General features: G+C 42.8%; 1 protein-coding gene across 1 annotated transcript; it reads right to left on the bottom strand.

Annotated features, from left to right (window-relative positions):
• Positions 1 to 10,692: 10,692 nt before the first annotated feature.
• Positions 10,693 to 20,344, bottom strand: dyrk3 (dual specificity tyrosine phosphorylation regulated kinase 3). The gene is made up of 6 exons (XM_085406251.1): positions 19,463 to 20,344; positions 17,311 to 17,420; positions 14,364 to 14,569; positions 13,944 to 14,247; positions 13,439 to 13,855; positions 10,693 to 13,343 (listed from the first exon to the last, which is right to left on the bottom strand). Exons 1-6 carry the CDS (start codon positions 19,503 to 19,505, stop codon positions 12,609 to 12,611), a joined length of 1,815 nt encoding a protein of 604 aa, XP_085262377.1. The 5' UTR covers positions 19,506 to 20,344; the 3' UTR covers positions 10,693 to 12,608.
• Between the last annotated feature and the right edge of the window lie 2,795 nt (positions 20,345 to 23,139).

The raw sequence follows: 23,139 nt of genomic DNA, 5'->3' as shown, positions 1-23,139 counted from the left end.
CTAGGACACACTCAGCACCTTAAGATGACTCAAAGGGCTGCTTTGACCCCAGGCGGTTGTTATTTTGTCACGGATGGAGATGCATATGCAGAATATCCAAACAGCATGGTACACTAACCGCAGTTCTGCTTGTTCCTGAGATATCAACATGAAGCTCACAGTGTATGTTTATGTTTACATATTCAGTTCAGTTCAAGTTTCCATGCTTTAAATCAGTGTTCTCTCACTGAGCCAAGTACATGGCATGTTTATATATCAAACTTGGCCCGTTTCTCCTTTGTTCAGTCGTCCATTTAAGATCAGTTACAGCTGTAATAAAACATAATTAAGCTTCCAGAAGCCATGTAAAGGTGCAATACCTTAGGATCCAGCTATAAAAGAATTTATTCTATTTCACCAACCTGACAAGTTGTTTCAATACATGATCAAAATCTAAGAGACATGGATGTCAGTAAGATAAAAACTCATGGTGACGTTACAGAGATTCAGTAACAGAGTTCTCTAAGTCAGTTTTAGTGATTAAATGTTTGGCCCTAGCAGATCAGCTACAAGTCCATCCCATCAGGCACTGGTGGAGGTGGTTGGTGTCCCTTGCCATTGCGGGAACTTGATTATGTGACTCTTGGATTTTTGTGTATATTATAGGTAATTTTGAAAATGAATGTGATGTCCTCTGTCCTCTGGAAATTTAATATTGGTAATCACAGGACTTTTGAACAAGACAGTGATTCCAAGCATATTTGTTGTTCACAGTAAGTTTCAGGAATCTCTTTGAGCATCTGTCTCAGTGCTCAGAATCCCATGAAAATAAAAAAATCTTTCATGGTATTTAAGGCTGGCTCGTAAATCACTTTATGCTCTGCTTCAGCGTAAAGTCTAGTTCACCATTAACTTTTTATAATTTTTTGAACATTTGGCAGAGACACAACTGAAGAAAAAACGCTTTAAACTTCAAAACAGTAGAATCTCATTTGTGTTGGAAAATTTAGAAAAAAAATATTAGAAGCTTTAAATGTCATGTGGACCAAAACTTTATTATTTTACTACACCAAAGTTCTGTGTTTTCTACCAGGTAAGCCCAATATATATTATGGATCTTTTCCTTGACTGTTCACTAACAGCTTATATGATGTTCTGATTAAAGCTCATCTTCTGGCAGGTTAGCATTGTCCTGTCTGTCTGCTATATATGAGCCTGCTTAGCTTAGCTTAATAACTTTGTGTTACAGAAACATGTCATTTTAGGTTCTATACTAAATTATTTAAACAAGTCACTGTATGAATTTTAGTTCAGTCACTTATTGGAATTTGTTACCCTTTAAGAGCCAGGTTAGCTATTTCCCCAGCTTCCTGTCTTTATGCTAACATAAGATAAGCTAAACTAAGCTAAGCTATGTGGTTACTGGTATCAGCTTCGTTCTGCAAGTGTAAGTTTCAGCTGTCCATCTTTTTTTCTCTCAGTCTGTGTCCCTGCCTCCCTGCAGGGGGGGGGGGGCTCGTAATCCAGTAATCCATGTTAATCCAAACTGAGATTACATGAGGTGAAAGAGCCACTTTGTCCATGGGAATATGGTCCAGTTTAAATCAGCCCGACATTTTATATAGATTACATTTGCTGCATGTTTTGTACATAATCAAATGTATTAACATCTGTGCATGAGTGTTGATCTGTTATGGAGAAGAGCGCTGTGCTTCTTTTTAATGAACAGCTGTTCCTGCAGCCTAGCGGTGCTTCTTCCTCCCTCCACTGTGTTCTGCGTATTAGCAGAGATCAGCCCAGCCAGTGCTCTTTAATCCTGCCAGTCTGATCCTCATCACGTTTCACCTCCTACACTCAGCCTACTGCCCCACTGCCCTAACACGTCTGATCGACTAGATTTGCTTCAGAATATTCCATATTCTTGGCGTACTTGCTCTGTTAATACAGCCCTAACTGACTTACAGCATCACCTTAACCTGCCTGCATCACACTTCTGCTGGTGTCTTATGATTGAAGAAAGAGAGCTGAGATGAATCCTAAGACATAACTTGGTTTAATGATCATCCTCTTTGTCTCAGCAGACATCACAGAGCTGAGAGAAATCTGCTGTGATTTACTGGACTTGCGGTCATGTGTTCTTAGAGTCCCATGCAGTTGCAATCCTCCACTCGGCACTATTTTTAAGCTGCCCAGCTGGCACCACCACCCCCCACACCACACATGCACACACCCACACTGATGTATGTGCTTGTGCAGGGCTGGTATGACCATTGCCTCTACTATGTCCTTGTATGGTTGTGTGACCCACACACCCTGCTAGTACAGCTTTCCATTCCTGGAGTCCACTCCTAAAACATACTGTATATTCCTCATTGCCAATATTATGTCCTGTCACGCCTCTTGCGTACTATTTGGCCTACCCCTGACATGCATATACAGTAAACCATCATGGGCATGCAGCACTAACAGAAACAACCACACCTGCTTATCTAGATGATGTGAACCCATGCCATCTTTACGGATAGATGACATAAATAGACCATTTTGGACTTTTAGTATATCCATACTGTATATACATAATATCTCCCTCCCTGCCTCACGTTCCCAGTGTATCTTTCACCAACTGACAGGATTAGTAACATTAAGCCCTGAACTCTTGAACCCAGGACTGTCAGGGAACACGACCAGTGCACTACCACTGTTAACTGCAGCAGGCCTCGCACACTGTTGTATGCATGCTTTTTTGTTCTGTGGTGAAGATGAGTCGAGGAGATGCATGCCACTGTCATATCTGCCCATTAAAAGTGAAGAAGATACAGTCAAGTGCTAGTTAGCTTCACTTAGTCTGAAGACTGGGAACAGTGGAAAGAGCAAGCCTGGCCCTGTCTAAGCAAAATGTTGTGGGTTATGTGCCAGACTGTTTCTTGGCTCTGTGTATTTTCCAGGAAACCAGCAGACACTCCATTTAATTACTTGCTCCAAACCAAAAAAAGAAAACTAAGGAGGAAAAAAAGTCAAAGGACACATAAAACCAGGAACCAGTAAACAAGGAACTGTCTTTTTTTAGTTAAAAAAAAATAGATTCATCAAAGAACACAATCTGCTATTAGGCGGTTTTAGAGGTGCTCTACTGATCTCTAGCTCTATAGCTACACTAAATGGCTAGAACTAAAACTAAAGGACTTACAAATCAAATGATACTGCCACGTCTTTTCTGTTCTGTTCATTTCTTTTTCTGTCTCTCCCTTTATTAGGATTTTTTTTACCCTGCTTGCGATGTTTAAGCAGCCAGTTTGCCTCTTAACACAATGCCTTAGGCCTTAATGTAGCACTAAGTCTGCGCTCAGCTGCCAGTGAAACATAAACATTAACACTTTGCAGAGCACTTGAATTATTAATGCTCAGCTGATGGATTGTGTTCAGTCGTTGCTTTAGCCTCTTCCAGTGTGTGTGTGTTGGTGTGTATAAGACAAAGGGGTAGGATAATACAGAAAGAAGAGGCTAATTCAAAGTGTGCTCTTCACTGTTTTGGCTCCTGTGGGAGACGCTGCTCTCCTCTCGTCAGTAGGTCAGGATGTTTCCTGTCAGAAGCAGACAGTAACAGCAGCTCCTCACACTCTGCCATGGAAAAAACTCTTAGGACAACAATCCACTCAGCAGCTGCTAACAATAGAGAGAGAGCTCAGAAAGAGGACATAGAGAAGAATGAGGCCAGTGGGGCTTCCCCTGAAGACGCAAACTTACAAACATATGCACAAATATCTTTGTACAACACTGGCGCCACCCTGTCCCGCAAACGCCAGCATATAATGTGCTGTGTAATACCTTCAGGGGTGATTTCAGTGGAGCTTTTGTCCCTTGTTACAAAGTAATGCAGTATGCCCTCTTCAAACTACAGTCAGTGTAATCAGCATTGAGCTGACTTCTCAAGTAGCCACAGATAAAGAATTACGGGTGGTTATGAAAGCATTCAGAGAACAGCTGGCCTGACTAAAGGACAGTAAATCGATTATCTTGTTGTCCAGTAGAAATACAAAATTGAAATTTCTCAGAATTCTTTGTTCCAACACAACAACACTGGAATACACAGATTCCCATACTTCGAAAGCGGACTCTGTAGAAGTACAAACAAGATAAACCATGTGACAGAAAGTGATGAGTCGGTGTTTACTCTGTGCATCTACTGATGCAAAGACAGTCACAACACACATGAATGTGTTAAATATATACAAGCAGCACCCGAAATTACTTTATTATTTATTTTACAAATGCCAAACCGCTTCCAAAACTATAGGCCAGTGAAGGTGGTGTAAATTGATTGTCAGTGCTGATGTTTACTAAAGGTTCACACCAGAACATGACTATCTTCCAAACTCCAAAAATTCCCTGCTAAAGGTTATCCTGTCTTTTAAAGGAAACCCGAAACCCACCATAAATATACCATTTACCCAGCAACAGAATAGATGGGGCAAGAGTTTCCAGGCTGCAGGTGCCTTACCAGAAAACACGAGTCTGATGTTTTACTACAGATAACCTGCAGGTCGCGTTCTCTTAGCGACAGCTAAACATCGAGCACAACGTACAATGATTTGCTGTGCTGCCGTGACATGTTTAAAGTGGACAGGCTTGGGTCACCAGGCTTATCGGAGCATACAAGGGAGTGCATGCATGTTTGATGGGGAGGGAAAGAAGATAAAGAAAATAAAACAGAATAGATGGGTGATGTCATTTAGGAAGACTTTTAAGGATAGGAGCTTGCCACCACTTGGTCAAGCAGCCTTTTATGGCTTTTAGAAGTAATTTTGTAGGTGTAGTTATCATAAAGCCTGAATGAGTCAACCACATCAGCATACATTCCCGATCACACAAGATAAATATCCTTTATGGTGGTTTCTGTCCTGAAAGTCAGGGACTAAAGCTTCCCTGTTTATTATCTGTTTATTTACATTATCTGATACTGAATTTCAGTGTTTCTTAATCATTTTATATAGTTTTAAGATCCAATTTGAGTAAACAATTTTATACAACCTCAAGTTTATCTTATATTATGTTTTTTCATGCAAACTACCTGTTGTCGAAAGACACAACACAAATACACATGCCTGACACATTATTGGGTGGATGAAAACAAAAATGTCAGAAGAAAAACACTCTCGAGCGCCTGGTTAATAATAAATATGTTGAGCAAGACCAGACTGTGGAAAATTTGAGTAGGTGGGCAGACAGATTTTGAGATAGGATTGCTTTGATGCGCCCTTGGAGCGTCTTCCTAGAGTGTTGCTGTGCAGACCGGTTACTTAAGGCTATAAGAAAGCACACACTAACTTACATACACATATAGAGAAAAAGACACACAGTCAGATTCACCTCTGCAGACAGGGGGATGAGTCATCCTCTATTCCAGTCCCAACTGTGATCCAGCCGGGGTCATGTAAACAAGTCTAGCAAGCTGGCAAACTAAATATGGGGGCTGTATGTACAGGCAGCAAATACATTGAGGAATAGATACAGTTTCAACCAGAAAGATTAATTTAAAGGTTGCAATAGGATGCTTTTTAAAATAAATTTTTTTTAAAATGGGGGGGAACAAAGTGTGCACACGGTGTATCATGCAGTCTGTGTGGAATGTAGATTGGTGGGTTGGGTGGGCAAATGTTCTTGAAGTGCTACCCCACCTCTCGCAACGATCTGCATCTGTTCAGCCTGTATAGACATGTGCTCAGCTGTGCATGTGTTTGTGTGTGTGACTAGTGCGAGCTCAGCTGTGAGTGTGTCATTGTGTGCACATGAGTAAGGAACAGTGAGCTGTAGTCAGTCTGCTTTTGTGCATGTGGAGGCATGTGTTGTGTTTGTGTGTGAGTTTGTGTACTGGTGCAACAGCAGGGACTAATGTGGCATTCGCCTGCTGCTTCCCTCGCCTGGTTCGTACCTCAGCTGTTCCAGTGGACTGAAGCCAGACGACACTCATAGCTCTGGTGTGTGTCTGCACTCCGTGACCTGGGGCTGTGTCTGTGTGTGTGTGACAGTATTGTCCATTCCAACATCGTGCAAAAAAAGAAAGGTTTGTGTAACTGGAGAGCTGAAGTGAGCCTACTGAGGAATAAGAGAATGAGCTATGGAGTTCACCAGAGAATCGCCATTCCAGTAGACAGTTCAGTTCAGGCAGCGTTAATAGGCTGCCGCTGGTGGATCATCACAGAGCTCAAAATTACATAAAACGAGCTTCGTAACGAAGTTTTGTAACATGCAAATATGTGAACAAACTAAATCAAAAAGAGGCTCGACAGACCCCTAAAGGCATCCTTTTAATTTACCAAGAAACATCAGTCTCTGTCTCATCCTTAAACACTGGCTAGAGAAGTCTGCAGTCACAGATGACTGCACTAGAAAATAAAAAACAAATTCTTGGCCAATTCTTTGGGTAAACCTGATACTCTACTTAATAAATCACTAGAATTACTAATGACCTCATTCTTTATTAAAACCACGTTTTTCTTATTTATGTTTCTTAATATCTATCAATAAATCCAGCTTTGGCATATCCTCTTGTCCCTATGCTACCCCGAGTGTCTTTAGAAACACCATTTATTTTAAAAGAAGGAGGTGCCAGGGCCTAACAACTGCTGCTGAAACTCCAGCCAGCAGCACCAAATTCTGGTGCAGATACAAGTTGCAGATTAAGCCCTAAATGTATTCTTGCGTCGACTGAAAGTTAGCGTTCTATGTCCAGTCTAACTGCAACATTGTGTTTGATTAAATGTCATTTTTCACACAAACTAAAACTTTTATTTTATTGGGAGCAAGACAGAAATCTGAGACAAATGAACTGAATTTCTGAAAACTGGCTACATGGCAAGAAACAACTGGAGGTAGGGCTTCACTTTTTATGTATTTTAAAGTACTGCTTCCACAGGTTTTAAGAGGGTATAAGTAGCAGCCAGGAGCTACTAATCAAATGCATTTCAGCACCTGATCATCAGCAAATGTGAGCATTTCTGTGAAAGCAGATATTTTGTTGTTTGCAGTTTGCTTGTCTGGAGCATTTCCACCTGTGAGTGTCGCAACAAATTCAGTCTATGGCTGTATAATAATCTGCAGAAAACCCACAAGCTACATATCAGAGCCCTCAGCCAGCAATGTTAAAGTTGATGACAGTACAATTAGCAAAAGACTAAACAAGTACAGCTCCTTTGAAAGGGTTGCCAGGAGAAAGGCTCTTCTCTCTCAAAAGAACGTGGTAGCACGGCTTAGCTTTACAAAGTGGCATCTGAACAAACCACAAGACTTGAGTGTCCTCTGGACTGTAGAACGGAGATGTTGGACCACAAAGGCCTTTACACACTGCAAACAACCACATTTTCTGGTTGTGTAACACATATATATGATCCCGATGTTTCTAAACAAGAAAAGGAGGAAAAGGAGATCCTAGGTTTATCCAGTTTTCACAAGAAGGAATCAGCAGGGAGAATTTCTAGGTTTGATTCAGGAGTTGAAGCGGGATGACTGCTGTCGTAGATAGTGCATGATTTCAGTTGGGCAGTTAAGCTTTTCTTGGTTCAGGACTGCATCTGAGGAGGCAGAGAAATAAATTCAGAGAACCAACTGACCCAGAGCAGCATTTAGCTGTGTGTCTGAGGTAAAATAACATTATTTAAATATTTCTATATAATTATATAGTCAATACTGGTGCACATTTTGAGCTACGAATACATTTACTTATTCACATCTGCAAAAAATGGGAAAAATCTAGCTCAGAAAAAAGGCATGAAATATTCACACGAATCTTTTTACACGTCCGGTGTGTGAAGGCCTTAACACACGGCGTCGTGTTTGCTGAAATTCAAACACATATCGGCACAAACATGTCATACCAACTGTCAAGCACGGTGGTGGAGGGGTGATGATTTGGGCTTGTTTTATAGCCACAGGAGCTCAGAAACCTTGCATTCATTGAGTCAACCTTGTACTCTCTGTATGCCAAGGTGTTCTAGAGTTATATGTGAGGTCGTCTGTTTGACAGGTAAATCTTGGCTTAAACTGGGCAATGAAACAGGGACAATGCCGCCAAGCACGGCAGAAAATCTACAACAGATTGGCTCAAAAAGAAAACGATCAACATATTTCAATTTCACATCACAGTCCAGACCTCAACCTGATTGAAATACTGTGGTGAGACCTTAAGAAACAAGAAGAAACATTTTAAGAAGCCAGGCCCAAATCCCTCCACGATGTGAGAGACTGACAAAGTGACATACACAACCATTACTTCAAGTTACTGCTGATGGAGGTGGTTCCACAGGCTACTGAATCATGAGGTGATTTATCTTTTTCACATGACTGTAAGCAACATGCCTAAAATGTTAAAATCATTGGCAGATGACACTAATTTATATTGCTCTGGCAAAGGTTTGCAACAGCTTCTGCACACAAAGAAAGAACCTTAAAGTCTTAAAGGAATTAATATGTTTTCACTAAACTACAGGGAAACCTATTATGTATAATAACAGGCAAATAAAAATAAAGTTATCCGATCGAATCGACGGCATAGCGGAGCTTGTAGAGAGACAGAAACACATGTTTACACTTAGAGCCAAACTTTTAGGAAGAAGCAGGTCAAGATTTCCTAACCTGCAAGGTAACCAGAAACCTGTCACCACTCTGCCCCTCCTCGTTCAGACTCAGCACCAAAAATCCTGCTGTGGCTCCATATGGTCTGCAGGGTTAGACTCACTGGGAGATTCTCGTGTGGGAGAGAGATGTGTGGGGTTGACAGAAATAGAAATCAGTGTGTCAAAGTGGATGTAGGGACAGAGGAGCTTTACACCATATGGTCAGAAGGTGACTGGGTTGATGTCTAATGGGATTGGTCTAATCTGCTTTTATGTTAATCAAAAGAGATGAAGAGAGAAAGATTCAATCACTTAGCTTTAGAGTCTGTCAAGTTCTACTAGCTGATTGTACGAATCATTTTAAAGGGAAAGCTGAATACAGGAGAAATGCATCCCTGTAAAACCTGTTCTTCTGCTACAGCGCAAACAACGTGAGATGAGAACGTTTTTACAAGGACGGGTTACCACATCAAAACAAAGACAGAAGTTTTCTTGTAGGCTTAAATTCCCTGAACAATAAAATGAGATGGTCTGTCTTTTCGCATGCATTGTCTGCTTGCTTATTTGTTCTGCTTAGCCTCATATTTGAATAAAGATTTTAATAAGGGCACCCTGACCTACTGCTGATGGAAAGAAGGTGCCACACCCAGGCTCAGGCAAAATAATGGTACACACATCATTTTTACCCTAAGGCAACCCTCGTATTTTCAAGATCAGCTGGCAATAAACACCTGTGTCAAATTCTGTTACGTATACCCGGCTACCTAGTCATCACAAACCACTTCTCTAGTTTCTGTATCCAGTCATGTTGCTCAACCGGTTTCTCCTCCTCCTGTTGCATGTGTACCTGACTTTTTCATCCCACTGGACACCAGCCTGCACAGTGTAAACAGCCATGAATCACCAGTGTCTGCGATCTTACGAAAGCAGGCGTCTTCTTCCAAATTTTTCTTGACAGGATTATTTTTAGCAGTCTTGTGTTTTGGTTTTGTGTCACATCAGGACACGAGACACAAAGGACATAAAAGGACAAGAGAAAAGTTGAGAAATATCAGGAGGAGGGGCAATTTAATCTATATATAATGAGATCTAATCAGCTAATCACATGGCAGCAAATCAGGCCGTTCAGGCATGTAGACACGGTCAAGACGATCAGAAGTTCAAACTGAGGATCGGAAAAGGGAAGGAAGGTGATTTAAGTGACTTGGAATATGGCATCTTTGTTTATGTTAGATAAGTGTTGTCCAAAAAGGAGAAAGCATTTAGTGAGCTGCTGTACTCCCGCCAAAAGTCCCCCGCTGACGTCAGAGGTCACACTGCATCGAGCTGGTAGGAGGGCAGCAGTGACTTAAATAACTGTTTATTGGTATGCAGAAGAGCATTTCTGAGAGCACAACACTTAGATCCGTGGAGCAGAAGACCACACCGGGTGCCACTTTTGTCAGCTAGGAACAGGAGTCAGACAGCAGGGTCATAATTTAGCATAATCAACATGAAGTTTCACATGTCACAGAAGCTGTAAATGAACAACAAAAACATTACTGTCAGCACTTCCTCATCAGTTTACTAAGCTAGCCTGTACTCATTGTTAATTTTGTTGGCAGAGCAGCTGTTTCGGCTCTGGCACAAACACAAGTAGCAGGTACACTTACCGTACTTTGTTTCACTACCTAGAACTAAAACGCAGTCCAATAGCCTGGAAGGCTGAATCGTCTTCCCGTATGTGTGCTGCGTATTTTCTCACATCTGTTCCTTACATCTTTATGACTTTAATAAAGGTGGCATAACAACAAGGCAGCCTCAGTATAAAAGGCTATTGACTCATTCATTACCGTCTGTAACCTGATCGCTGACTGAAATCCAGTTCACTTAAAAGTGATTCATTATGCTGACTGCAGTGTAAGCCACTGTTTTCCTGACACAAGCTCCTGATGTCAGGCAGAAAAAAGACCCAAAACAACCCCCCCCCCACACCCACACCTGGTTTCTTTGGAGATGAGAGCTTCACACTAGGTGACAAATGAGCAATACATGTCTCATGGAATTAAAAAAATTCATTAAAAAAAGCCCATTTCAATCCAGAAATCACCCCAAAGCTTAACAGTTCACTGAAATCATTTTTATTTTTTCTTAGAAAAAGAAACTATCACAACTTCATTTGGTTACTGTACAGTTTCTCTCATAGTCACTCAGTTTTGATAACAGGTTGTGATTTCATGCTGAACACCAAACACCCTCCCTACTAACTCACACCACTAGTACAACATGACAGTATATGACTTTTCTCTTTTTTTCTTCTTCTTTTTTTCATTTTTTTTTTTTTTGCATTTGACATCCTTTGATATTCAGGAGTGAAAAGCATTAGAAACCACTTCTATAAAAAAAAATGGAGACAGAGTAGAAATCCCTGACAGTTTCACTTAGAAAATGAGGGACAAGAGAAAGAACTCTTTGAATGGTGTGGTCCATACCAACATGCACCTGACATGTTTCTGTGTGCGCGTCTGTACGTGTGCATTCTGGACAGCACCATTATTCACTGTGTATGTGAGAGTTTAAGAGGTTCCCTGCCCTACATGAGACAGAGTGAGAAAAAAAGAGGAGCGATAAAAGTGAATGTGGGGGAGGAGAGAGAATCTAGGTCAGATTGTGGAGCATGCAGACCCCCTTCACAGACTCTCGTAAATGCTCTCGCTCTGAGCGGACTGGGCTTGCATGCCATCTTCATCCACAGTCGGGATACATGACTATAAGTGGAACACAGTAAATTTTAAGATTAAGGGATGTATCAAGTATGTCTCCCTGAGAAACGTTTCTTTCAACAGTACCATTAAAACCGTTCGATTTGTCACTGGCTCGTCTTCCACACATCTCTCCTCCAGAGAATAAAATATCCTGGCTCATATTGAACATACTGCCCTTCATTTTATCCCGTGATCTATCTTTCCTTGCACTACCCACCCATTAGGACCACTACCGCTAACAATCTCGGCAGCCAATTACAGGCACGGGCAGGTGACATTCATACAAAACTTTCCAGCCAATCAACCCAAAGGTGTTTAGGTGCTTTGACTTACGGCTCTCTCCCTCTCCCTCTCTATCTTGCAAACCAGTTGTGAGGTACCGAACGCGACGCCTTTGTGACCGAGTCCGAGTAGCTCTACTGTTCTTCCGATTCCCCATTTTTTCCCCACTCGTGTACGGTGAAAATAGGAGGACGACAGTGGGCTATAAATAGGTTGTCCTATGTCCTCTCAGCGTTTTCCATAGTATTAACATCACATACTGAGCTGACACACAAGTGCAAGGGATGAGGAAAAGTGGTGTATGTGTGTGTGTTTGTGGGGAGAAAAAGGAAAGAGGAAAAAATAAACTTCTTACTTCTGTTTTCAGAATCTGTCGCTACATAAAGCCAATCCTGTATTACCAGTCTGAAGGCATTTTTGTTGTATATATGAGGGATAACTGAGTTAAGTGTTCGCAGAACCCAAAAACTAACAATTTGTCTTCTAGTTAAAATCCATTGGCTGAACAAATCTCGCTAAGTCTAACTTGATAAGAGTAATCTCTGTAGCCCTTTTCAAGTTTAAGAGAGTGAAGTGAGGCAAGTGACAGTGCAGGTGTGCTTCAGTGCGTTTTACCAAAACACAACACTTACGTGAGATCGCACACAGGTTAGAGATATTTTCTCATTGAACAAGCTGTCCACTCACACGAGGAAGTTTTCTTTTGTTTTTAAAAAGCATTATCTAATATCAAACCACGTCCTGTGGCTGTAAACGGAAAATCCACAGCCGCTGTATAAAAACTTTTGAGTGTTTCTTTTATTATTCCTCTCTTTCTCTTTTCAACTATTATTAAAAACCAAAGACTGGGGTGTCGACACCTCGCAGTAGAAAACAAATAAAAGAACAAACAAAGCTGTTTTAAAACCACTTTCTCCTTTACTCTGACTCCTCCTGAGGAGTGGGAAAACGTGGCGAGGGAGGAGATTAGAGGATTTTATCTCTCGCTTTCTCTCTACGAGACAAGTTTAGGTAGGACCGTGCGAAGAGGTATGGCCTCTCCTGAATCTCCCATCATGTTGCTTCTAAGTTTGTTGTTACTGGCAGTTGTAGAGCTTAAGCCAGGCCCCCCCTTGGCCAGAATAGAGGGAAAGGAGGTGCTGTGGTGCTCGGGGAGTCGTTTCACAGACGCTCCTTGGCTCTTCTCTGTCCCGGGTATTGGTTTGGGAAGCCTGCGATACAGCCAAGGGTGTCTGAGGGCCTGGCTGGGGGTGAGGCGAGAAGACGGGTCCCAGTCCAAACACTTCTTTATGAAGTCAGTAAAGGCGGGGTCCTCGCAGCCCTTGAGTGCAGCACTCCAATCCTTGCTACCTGGAGGGCCTCTCATCTTGCCACGGCGCGAGCGGGACCCTGTCAGCACAGTGGCTCCGGTGGGCAAAGTGTTTGCACCGCAGTACCGAGGGTGGCCCTTGGAGTTGATGAAGTTTTTTGCTCTTTTGGCCTGCTCCAGGACCTTCTGCGGCGGCATCCCCAGCAGCTCCATAACACAGGCCAGCTGGTCGCCCTCATCTTCGCCGGGGAACAAGGGGTAGCCAGTCAGCAGCTCGGCCAGAATGCAACCAAAGCTCCACATGTCAATAGGAAGGCCGTAACGTGAACCGAGGATCACCTCCGGAGCTCGATAAAAACGAGATTGAATGTAGGTGTAGACCCGCTGGTGTTCAAAACAGCTGGAACCAAAGTCAATCACCTGGTAGGGGCAAGAGAATAAGAAATGATATAAATGAAAATGAAAACCAAACGCACAGACCCATTACAGCACAGACGAGAAGGCGCCGCCTTTACCTTGATGCCGCTGCGACCCTGCTGTTTGAGCAAGATGTTCTCTGGCTTGAGGTCACAGTGGATGATTCTGTGCCTGCTTAAAGCCTCCAGGCACTGCAGGATGGAGTGCGCAAACTTCCTGACCAGTGCCAGACTGAAGCCCTGGAACTTGTTGCGTTTGATAAGCTCATACAGGTTCATGCTGAGCAACTCAAAGGTCATGCAGATGTGGTTGCGGAAGGTGAAGTTCTCGAGCATGTGCACAACATTCATGGTGCCGTTACGATCCTGCTTCCGCAAGTGCTCCAGGATGCGGATTTCCTCCTGCGCCTGCCGGTGGAAACGCTTCTCGTTGCGCACCATTTTCAGAGCCAGGTGTTGCTGCAGTTTGTGGTCATATACCTTCGCAACCTGGCCAAAGCTACCTTTACCAATGATCTGTAGAGAGTAAGAGAAAGGACAAGCATTTGTTTAGCTAAAAATGAAAGAACAAATTTAAAGCCACAAACATCAGAACACATCTGACCTTGAGGAACTCGTAGCGGTAAGCCAGGTGGTCGTGGGCGACGTGAATATAACCTCCTTGCTCGTCATCGTAGCCGCAGTTGTTGCTACCTCCGGCAATTGCGGGCCTCTTCTTTGCATTGGGTCCCACAAAGTAAATGTCTGGGTAGGAGTGGATCTCCGCCTGTTCCAGGGTGGTGAGCTGAGTTCGGTACAGTCTCAGAGCCTGATCAGGAGTTAGTGGGCCGCACACTTTACTGCTGTTGACGCCATTCCCGGCTCCATGCGGGCCAGAGGATTCGACAGAGCCCTTACTGGATTCAGTGCTGTGGCAAATGAGGATGGAACAAATGTGTTAACCGACAGCTTGACTGGTCATCATCTCGCCTGTAACATTTTACTTAGTTAGCATGCTCTTAGTTAGCATGTCCATCTTTCTCACCTGTCCACACTGTGCTCTTTGGACAGGCTGGAGGCTGGGGCAGGTTTAGTGGGTGTCTCATGAGTGGTCCCACTGTTCAGTGTGGTTGCTGTGGTTATGGCGTTGACCTTGCGGTTGCTAGTCGAGTCATCATACAGGTACTTCACCTTTGACGGGGCACCTCGGATGGTCACCTGATCCCTCATTACAGCCTTGTTACTGACAACCTATTGACACAGAGGCAAAACAAGACTTTACAAGACGCAATCGGTGAATATCAGAGCAAATGCAGTTTATTTTGCTCTACAAAGAGAAAACAGTTTCTTAACTGAGGGTCTTCTAAAAATGACTCAAAACTCAATATTATCCTGCATCATTCCAGCTCCACATATAAGACAGAGTCTGCAACATTTTTAAATCCTGATTATTAACAAGAAAAAAAAGGTTGTATTTGATGCAGATCAAAATATCAACACCCAACTGTAGAGTCTCAGGTGGAGAGAAATGAGCAGACATCCAGTTTGCAGTTGGTTAACCAGCACGACAGGATCCAGATCCAGTCTGGCAGCAAATGCTAATGCGCAACGTCCCCTCTTCTCCTACCAACACATGCAAAACGACCCACATCCCCACCTACTTGTTTGTATCCTTGCTTAGATGAAAGATACCACTAATCATTGTTAGTGCTGTCATAATCTTGCTATAAACATTTAACTTCTAACTTACTCCTTAATTACTGCAAATAGCATCTACGTACAAAATGAAGTTCAGAATAAAAGAAAGTGATCGCACAGTCACTAGGCGATTTCCCCCCCCAATATAACTGTCCACAAACTTTAAAAGTGACAGTTCCACCTTTGCTTGGGGGGTGAAGGTTAAAGGAGTTTAAAGAACGGTCTCGAGTCTCGCCGGAGAGCAGCTTCGTTTCAGCAACCCCAGGAATTCATTCCTCCTCGCTCTCTCTCTCTCTAGCGGAAAGAACGCTCCGCAAGATTATGGAGCACAAGGGAAATGATGGTCATTAAAGTTGAATTATATTGTTAAACTATAGAAGATGTGTGGCTGTTAAGACATGAACTCACCGAAGCCTTCGTACAAGGAGTTAGACTGGAGAGGGATATATCCTCGTGCTTTTTGTCTCTCTCTTACACATGTACACTTTTTACTCTAAGGGCAGACCGATTTTGGGAAGATTGTTTTGGTTTTTTTTAGGAAAAGTGGGTGTTGATCATCCACGGAGAAAGGACTCAGCTGAGAGTGTGTTTTTGTACCAGGTTTGGGCTCTCTAAAAATAGAGTGGGAATGCGGGATGGGTTTCCATACATGTAACTATATAGTCTTAACTTATTACAACAGCTCTGCTGCTGACCCAGGGTCTCATGCAGCTGTTGTTCCAAAGTACACAGTGAATGTCACTGATCGAGCCCCTTCACCCAGACACATACACAAATATTGACATACATATCAAAGCTCTCCACACGGGGAACAGCGTCTGTGATGGATTACTGACTGACCCGGCTGAAAAATACAATAAAAATTCAAACGTAAGAGGGCTCCAAACGGGAAGAGAAATCAGAGCGTGCGGCATTTTCTCTCACTCAGGTATTACAGAGGGTGGAGTCCCCTGTGTGCAAATCTGCATGGTGCAACAGATGGAGGAGAGCTAATCCCTTTCTGCTACAGAAACACCTCAGTATCTTTTTCTCCTCTCTCTGAAGCTCACACAAGGTTGCAGCAACCACACAAACCTCTGTCACAAACAAAGCAAATGATGGTATTATTACGCTGCCGTAATTTGGGTGACAGTCAGAACACGGCTATAAAAGGTGGGGGCTCATGAATTCAACTTACTATGAGTACAATTTATTAAAGCAAATCAAGCCCTCATCTATCAGTTTATTACTTTAACAGAGCATGAGGCTAGTGTCTGAGGACTGAACACGCTGAACTGGGGCGAGTTACTGTCAGTCACATTCACCGGAGGACAGTAACTCTGTGAGCGTGACACAAAACACAAAGGAAGAAGGATGGGACTAGAATAGAAAACTAGGCCTAAACTCTGTGCAAGCCCACTGATGGAGGATTACACGAGCTAGGGGAAGGGGAGGAGAGGGGGAGAATGCTGATTGGTGAGTTTGTTTGTGGGTCACATTTTCAAGCCCAATAAATCTTTACAATATATCAAACCAGCCTTTTTCATCTACTGACATGTAGGCCTGTGGACTATTGTTGTTTGTGTGTATGTGCATTTTATTTTGCCATAGGGGACATTTATAAGATCACATATATATATTTACCTAGGTTAAAACAGATCATTTATTTTTGGTAATAACCCTCCTTTAATGTAAAACTGCCTAAAAAACTCAAAGCAAATCCCTAATTATCTTTCAGAATGGATTAACAGAACAGCAAAAAGTAATTATGGTATATGGGTCAATTTATTGAGATTAATGAGGTCGTATCCTCAATGAAAGTTACCGTAAGCACCGTAAACATGCATATATATCACCTGCTCATTAACATGGTTTGAGTCAAATGACGTGTCCAAAAACAGATGAAGGCAAGATAAGCGCACTCTGTATTCACTTTAGCCGAAAAAACAAATTGGCCAATTCACCGTAGTTTCCCTGACGCAAGCACCGAGAACTGCCGGGGCACCAAACTTTGATGCCCTAGGACAATAAATGAGTCTTACTCACACAATGCTATTAAATGAAGGGTATAAAAATCTACTGAAAGTCACATGTTGGAGATAAGGAAACAGATAAGCTGCCCATCCTACGCAGCCAGAACACAGTGGAACGAGGGAGGGAGGGAGGGGGGGGTACAAATGTGATGAACAGGAACACAGGCAAGGGAATATCTCTCAGAGGAGCAGGAAGTCTGGAGACAGAGTGTGCTCCAGCACAGGAAATAGGGCTTAACTGGCTATGCGCGTATGCGTGCGTGTTTGTGTGTGTATACTTACTGTGTGTTTGGGCATTGGGGGTAGTCCCGACGGACTGTTTGTGTCTGCTTCGTCTTTCAGGATGTGGTCGGTCCTCATGTACGAGTCGTACAGACCGTCACCATGGCGAGCTGCAGGGACAATGATGAACAAAGTCAATCAGCGTGATGATGTGAGGCTATTAAATCTGCAGCAAAAGCACAGAACGATCCTCGAAGGTGACGTCAACAGAATGCAATTTAATTTTCTCCACTGAGACGCACTATCCTTGTTTGACCAAATCAGGCAATGTCCTATTAATCATCTCATCAATCACACCAGCAGTTCTAGTTACCCTGATGCTAAAACAAACTGCATTGTACAACTAGACAAATCCCTTGAGCCACCACAGCAAGACATCTTGCATTACACCGATCTCTGTATGCCAGTGGGGATGAATACGGTCTCCCACAACAGGCTAGCTCACAGTTGCAGTGAAAAGACCACCATTATCAGATACATCACTGTAGCTATTGTACCCAATACATTGTGTCTAAGGCCAGCGCTCCAACCTGACCAGCTTACACGCGGCTTAGGGTCCCAGATCGCTAGCGCTGCAAGTGGTATTATTGGCCTAATGGGGGTAACAGATGCCTCTGTGACGACAGCATCTTTCCGTCTGCCCATCTGTCCATTCAGCCCAAATCATGTGGCGCACACACCAGGTGTGTTTGGAATTAGAGCTAATATAGAGGGATGCTTGTGCCTGTCATTCAATAGTGCTGTGTTTCATGCTCACCTCTTTGGCATTGAGCCAAACACCTAATACGAGATGATACGGCTACAGTAGATGGACGAGCACGGCATTTGGGACTGTGGGTGGAAGCCAATTACAAAAATGGCAATCGCTCCCATTGGCCAACTGTTTACCACAACAGTCATCGAGCTTACATGCTAGCTGATACACCAACTGATTAAAACTAACTGTGTAAAGTGCAGCTTGAAATCAGGGTGAGTAGCTCATTAGCCGAAGTTGTGGCGAGTTTGGCGTTCTCCCTCGTGAGTCCCAGAGAGTGCTGTAACCATGTGTAGGTGCGTCAGAGACTATGTTCCCAGCACAGGCTTGCTTCTGGACAGATTAGACCTGCTGCCTGGATACGCACGCATTAAACCTGCACAGCACTGCAAACAGTGGCATTAGGACTACACACACAATATTAGCCAAGCACAGACGCCATTAGCCCTTAGCAAACTCCTAATCGCTCAGTGGGTGCTCAGCACTTTTTGTACAGAATCTGAATTTGTTGTCCAAGCAAAGCTTGAAAGGAAAAAAAGAGAAGAAACAGAGAGCAAACATCTGTGTAACCCCAAACATCCAGCCCACTATGTCCAGCTCTCCCCACTATGAAAACTCCTCGGCACTGTAAAGGATAGAGAACAGGGTTCAGGCAAACAAACACAGCAGCTCATGTGTCATAAAACGTGTGAGCGTGGCTGTGGTGGGGGAAAGGCTCAGCTTTTTGTCCTCTTCCTGGCATTCTGGACAAAGTGTGTTTTACAGAGGCAAGGTAAACCACAGGGTTCATATGACATGACATAACGATGACAGCCCTGTCATTTTTCATTCTTTCTTTCTTGGCTTCTTTCTTATTACCAGCTAAAAAAATAAAATTAAGAAAAAAAATCTGCACATAAGCAAACAAAAACAGATCAGTCACAGTGTCATAAAACAATAATAACACTGGTCATAGTACAAATTCCAAAAGCGCGTCTTAAAAGGATGCCAACTGAGATATTACTGCTTATCAACCCTTTGATAGAACAATAAAAGTTTACGAGAAAGATGAAAATAAGAAAATAAAATAAGCTTCCTGGTGTGACATTCAAAACCTTCTTAGATAAAAGTCTTGTAACTGATCAGGGTAAGCAAAAGGAAAAGAAAACTTGTTAACATGTCGGGTCTTGTGAGAAGCCCACGGCACTGTTACAGTAGCTTATATACGTGCTCTATCCCCACAGACGCGACGTGACCGCGAAGACACTTGTGAAATTAACCAGTTCTGCAGCTACTTGGAGGGCATTTTTTTAAATCCCAATCATACTCACCTCTAAATTACCCCCAAATAAATCCTATTCACACGACCACGAGGAAGCGAACGTACAGACAAACAACGTTTTACTTTGTTTTGGTTACCTGTTGCTATTGGGCCCTCTGGTTTCCGGCTTATTATCATCATGATTGCAATTAATATTAGATGCCAGCATCCAAAGTGAGGGGAAAAATCAGATTTAAAAAAAAAAGGAGAATAAAAGTTCAAACTAGCAAACTGAGCTACTAGTACTAAAAAGTCTGCTGTTGCAGTGTTTTGATAGCAGTCCGAGTACCCGTTAGTTGTCTTTTCGACTGAACTCAAGTTGTTTTCCTTTCTGTATCAGCAAGCTTTCTTCCCAGTGTAAGCAGTAGTTTCTTCTTAGTTTTACTGTGTTTTCATGTGTTGCTCTCACACTCGTCTTGGCTAACATGGGCCAAGCTACAATTAAAAAAATGAACAGGCGGTGGGGGTCGTTTCCCTCAGCTAACTAGCCAGCTAGCTCGCAGAGCCACGAAACACTCGTCCGCCGGAGAGCCGCTTCCTCCGTTAGTTTGAGTCCAAATATCACAACTCGATGGTCTGACCCATGTGCCCCTCGCCTTTCTCTGACAGTACAATGAGTCGATCCAGAGCACCATTCCCGTGCCTATTCCTGGTAAGCTGGCTTGGTAGTTAGCAAACAAGAGCCCCCAGGATTTGTCCTCCTTCGGGACAGCTTGGGGGGTGCTTCGCTCGTCTTCGGGGATGGCTAGCCCAGAACAGGCTAACTGTATTCACGCCTCATGTTTATACTGCACTAATAACCGGAGCAGAATCCCCGTCGCGTAAAATCTTCACCTGAGGTCAGTGCAGTAACGCTGCACTGTTAAATCCTTCTCCTGTGCGCTGCGAGTATCTTATTCGACGGTGCAGCTGTGTGTTGTTGCTAAGGGCGTCTTCACTGAGCTCAGAGTCAGCAGGCGGACGGAGGGAGGGAGCAGGGCGGCGCTTACCGGGCATCCAGACGGCAGGCAGAAGGGCGCCCTGCAGCGTCCACATGGAGGTCTGCAGAGGAGCCAACAGGAAAGTGGTCGAGCTTCTGCATGCATAAGAACATCACAGGTTGTTTTTTCTCACATCACTGCGCGAAAAAGCAAGGGGGGAAAAACAAACAAACAAACAAAAGACTGATGTAAAGAATTAGCAAGTGGTGCACTTGTGTAGAAGAGAGCCATAAGTTTCAGAAACACCCGGGCTATTCCTGCGGCAAGAGTCCTGTAAAAGGCTTATAAGCAACACTCATTAGCAATGCTATTATCTCAAAGTAATTATTATATATTATAAAGCAATTATAAAAGTGGTTTTTATTAGAAAGTGGTGCAAAAGGGTCAATAATTTGCTAATTCCTGTATTTGAACTGTGGATACATGCTAAATGTGTTTTTTTTGTTTACTTGTTGTTTTTTTTGTTTTTTTTTTTACTGTTTTCAGACATTTCTACAGCACAATAGGTCCACTGATGGGCTAATAAAGTCAGATGCACATATATGGCATAATATACTGTGCCAATACCCTTTTCGTGCTTGTTTGTTAATGTTTTAAGAATATGATTACCTGTGATCTGCAGCCCAAGAATTAAGCATGGCTTCTCCTCTCCCTCTCCATACCCTATGAGGGAAAGCTGTGGATTGAAACCGGAGTGTGTTTGGAGATCTATACAAGGCTGGATATAGTTAGAGGCAGGGCAGAGGACAGACGGAGTGAGACCCAGCAGGCATGAGAAGGGGAGCAGGCTATATTCAGATAGTGATACATGCTGGGCAGAGGGTGATTCTAATCTTAGCTCTTTCTCAGAGGTGAGAAGAGGAGGTCTCTCTATATTTGCTGCCACAAATACATACACTGACACACTTTCATTTAGACCCCCCCGGGGCAGCAACCGACCCTTAAAACCTGTTGCTTATTCTTAGATGGTGGTGTATAGAGTGAGTAGGGTGACAATGCCTATAAACTGATCTGCTTATTGCACTTGCCTCTCAAGAGGTTTCAAGGTGTAAGCTTGTGGACCATGTGCCACTTTTAATCGCAGTGAAGTGAATTTAAAACTGTGGCCCAATGGGACCAGGTGCAAAGCTACCTATAGGTCCTCGAGGTGGGCGTCTGGGGGGGTCTGGCTGTATTTAGTCTGAGGCTGTGTGACAGACACTGACACTTGTGGGTTTATTCACCTGACACCACATTTTAAATGCTCTTGAAAACAATCTCATCTGGGAGGATACGTGTCAAAATGTGAATACTTTCTTACCAGAACATATAAAAACAAAATAATGGAGCTGTGCATGAACTCACACTACCTGTTACTACACAGTGATTACTAGTGATTGCTGTTGTTATAAGAACCCGCCACCTGCTGGTGATTTTGCAGCAATGCAAGCTGGTTCTGGCGGAGAAGGCATAATTGTCTTGTTAGAAACAGCAAGACAAGAAGAACAATTACATTTTTTAATATTGGTAATAGTAAGGTTATTTTTATGCTTATATGTGTAACGGCAGTACACTATTAAAATGTAAAAACCAGAAACTCATTATTCAAATACTGATCATAAAAAATGATGTCAAATTTTATTTCCATTTCATTCTTTTCACCCTTTAAGATCTTTAAAACTTATAGCACCATCTGATGGGAGGAGTGTCCCACAGAGTTCACAGAGCAAATCTTAAGTGGTTCAGCAGTTCCTTAAAATGAACCACTGTGCATCACACAGTTTATGGGAAAAGGGAAGCAAAGGGACTGAATGTTACCACAAAGGTTGATTTCCTTAATGCTGCCTCTGATGCGCTGCATACAAACCCAGCTCTCTTATGCCCAACAACAAACAAGGAGTTTCTCCGGGTCTGTAGTAACCTCATCTTTCTTTTGCTCTTCTTGAGAAAAACTATACTGCCGAGATCAGACAGTAACTGGGTCAGCCTTATCAGCTACTACCTCTCTGTTGTTATTTTGTCGTTGGTTTGTACACAGGAAACAAGTTTCACGCTGCATGTACATAAATATGCCAGTAGGGGGCACCAAAAGATGTATTTTTACACACTTTTATGTGTTTTATGTTTTACGCAAACATTTCATCCGTGCTCAGGATCACTTTATGTTCTTGAGCATCTTTTCACCCAAAGTAAAGTCCACTATGACGGTGTTAAAATGATTTTTGCAACAGTTTGTTCATTTACTCAGTGTAAATAAAGCACAGATCGTGTGGGCCGTTATATTTTCATTAACATTTAATAATGCATCTGTATCCTCAAACATCATCTTTGATTATTGTTCATTTTTACTTAAACAGTTGCATAATGAGTGAATCATAGTGCGGTTGCGTAACGTCTGCCTGCTTCAGCATGTGCCACAACTCTCATTCACAGGGTGTAAGATCATTGTACAATCTACACATGTCTGTGCTTCGTATATATTTTACTTTGTCATCCACCATCCACAGAGCCTCTTTATTCATATCAGAATATCAGAGTGCTTTGTGATTTTTTTTATTTATTATTACATCTTGAATGAGAATGTAGGATGTTCCTCCTTAGAGAGCAGCACTGGATGGTGTTCATTTACAAGGTTTTCATCCAACCGTGGCCGGGTAACCTCTGCTCTTTGCTTAAATTTGAATACAGTGCTTAGAGTGCAGGTCACAAGACTTTCCAACATCAGCTGGGCTTCGTATTGACACTGAACTTGGAAACCCTGATTTTAAATGTATAATTGCGCCCTCAAATTTGATAAAAGACACTGTGTCTGATTT

This window comes from Rhamphochromis longiceps, linkage group LG5, assembly GCF_057381845.1.
Source record: "Rhamphochromis longiceps isolate RC_006_pf linkage group LG5, R_longiceps_female_GT1.1, whole genome shotgun sequence".
Lineage (NCBI taxonomy): Eukaryota > Metazoa > Chordata > Actinopteri > Cichliformes > Cichlidae > Rhamphochromis > Rhamphochromis longiceps.
Note: the sequence above shows the minus strand (reverse complement) of the source record. Positions and strands in the feature narration are given on the sequence as shown.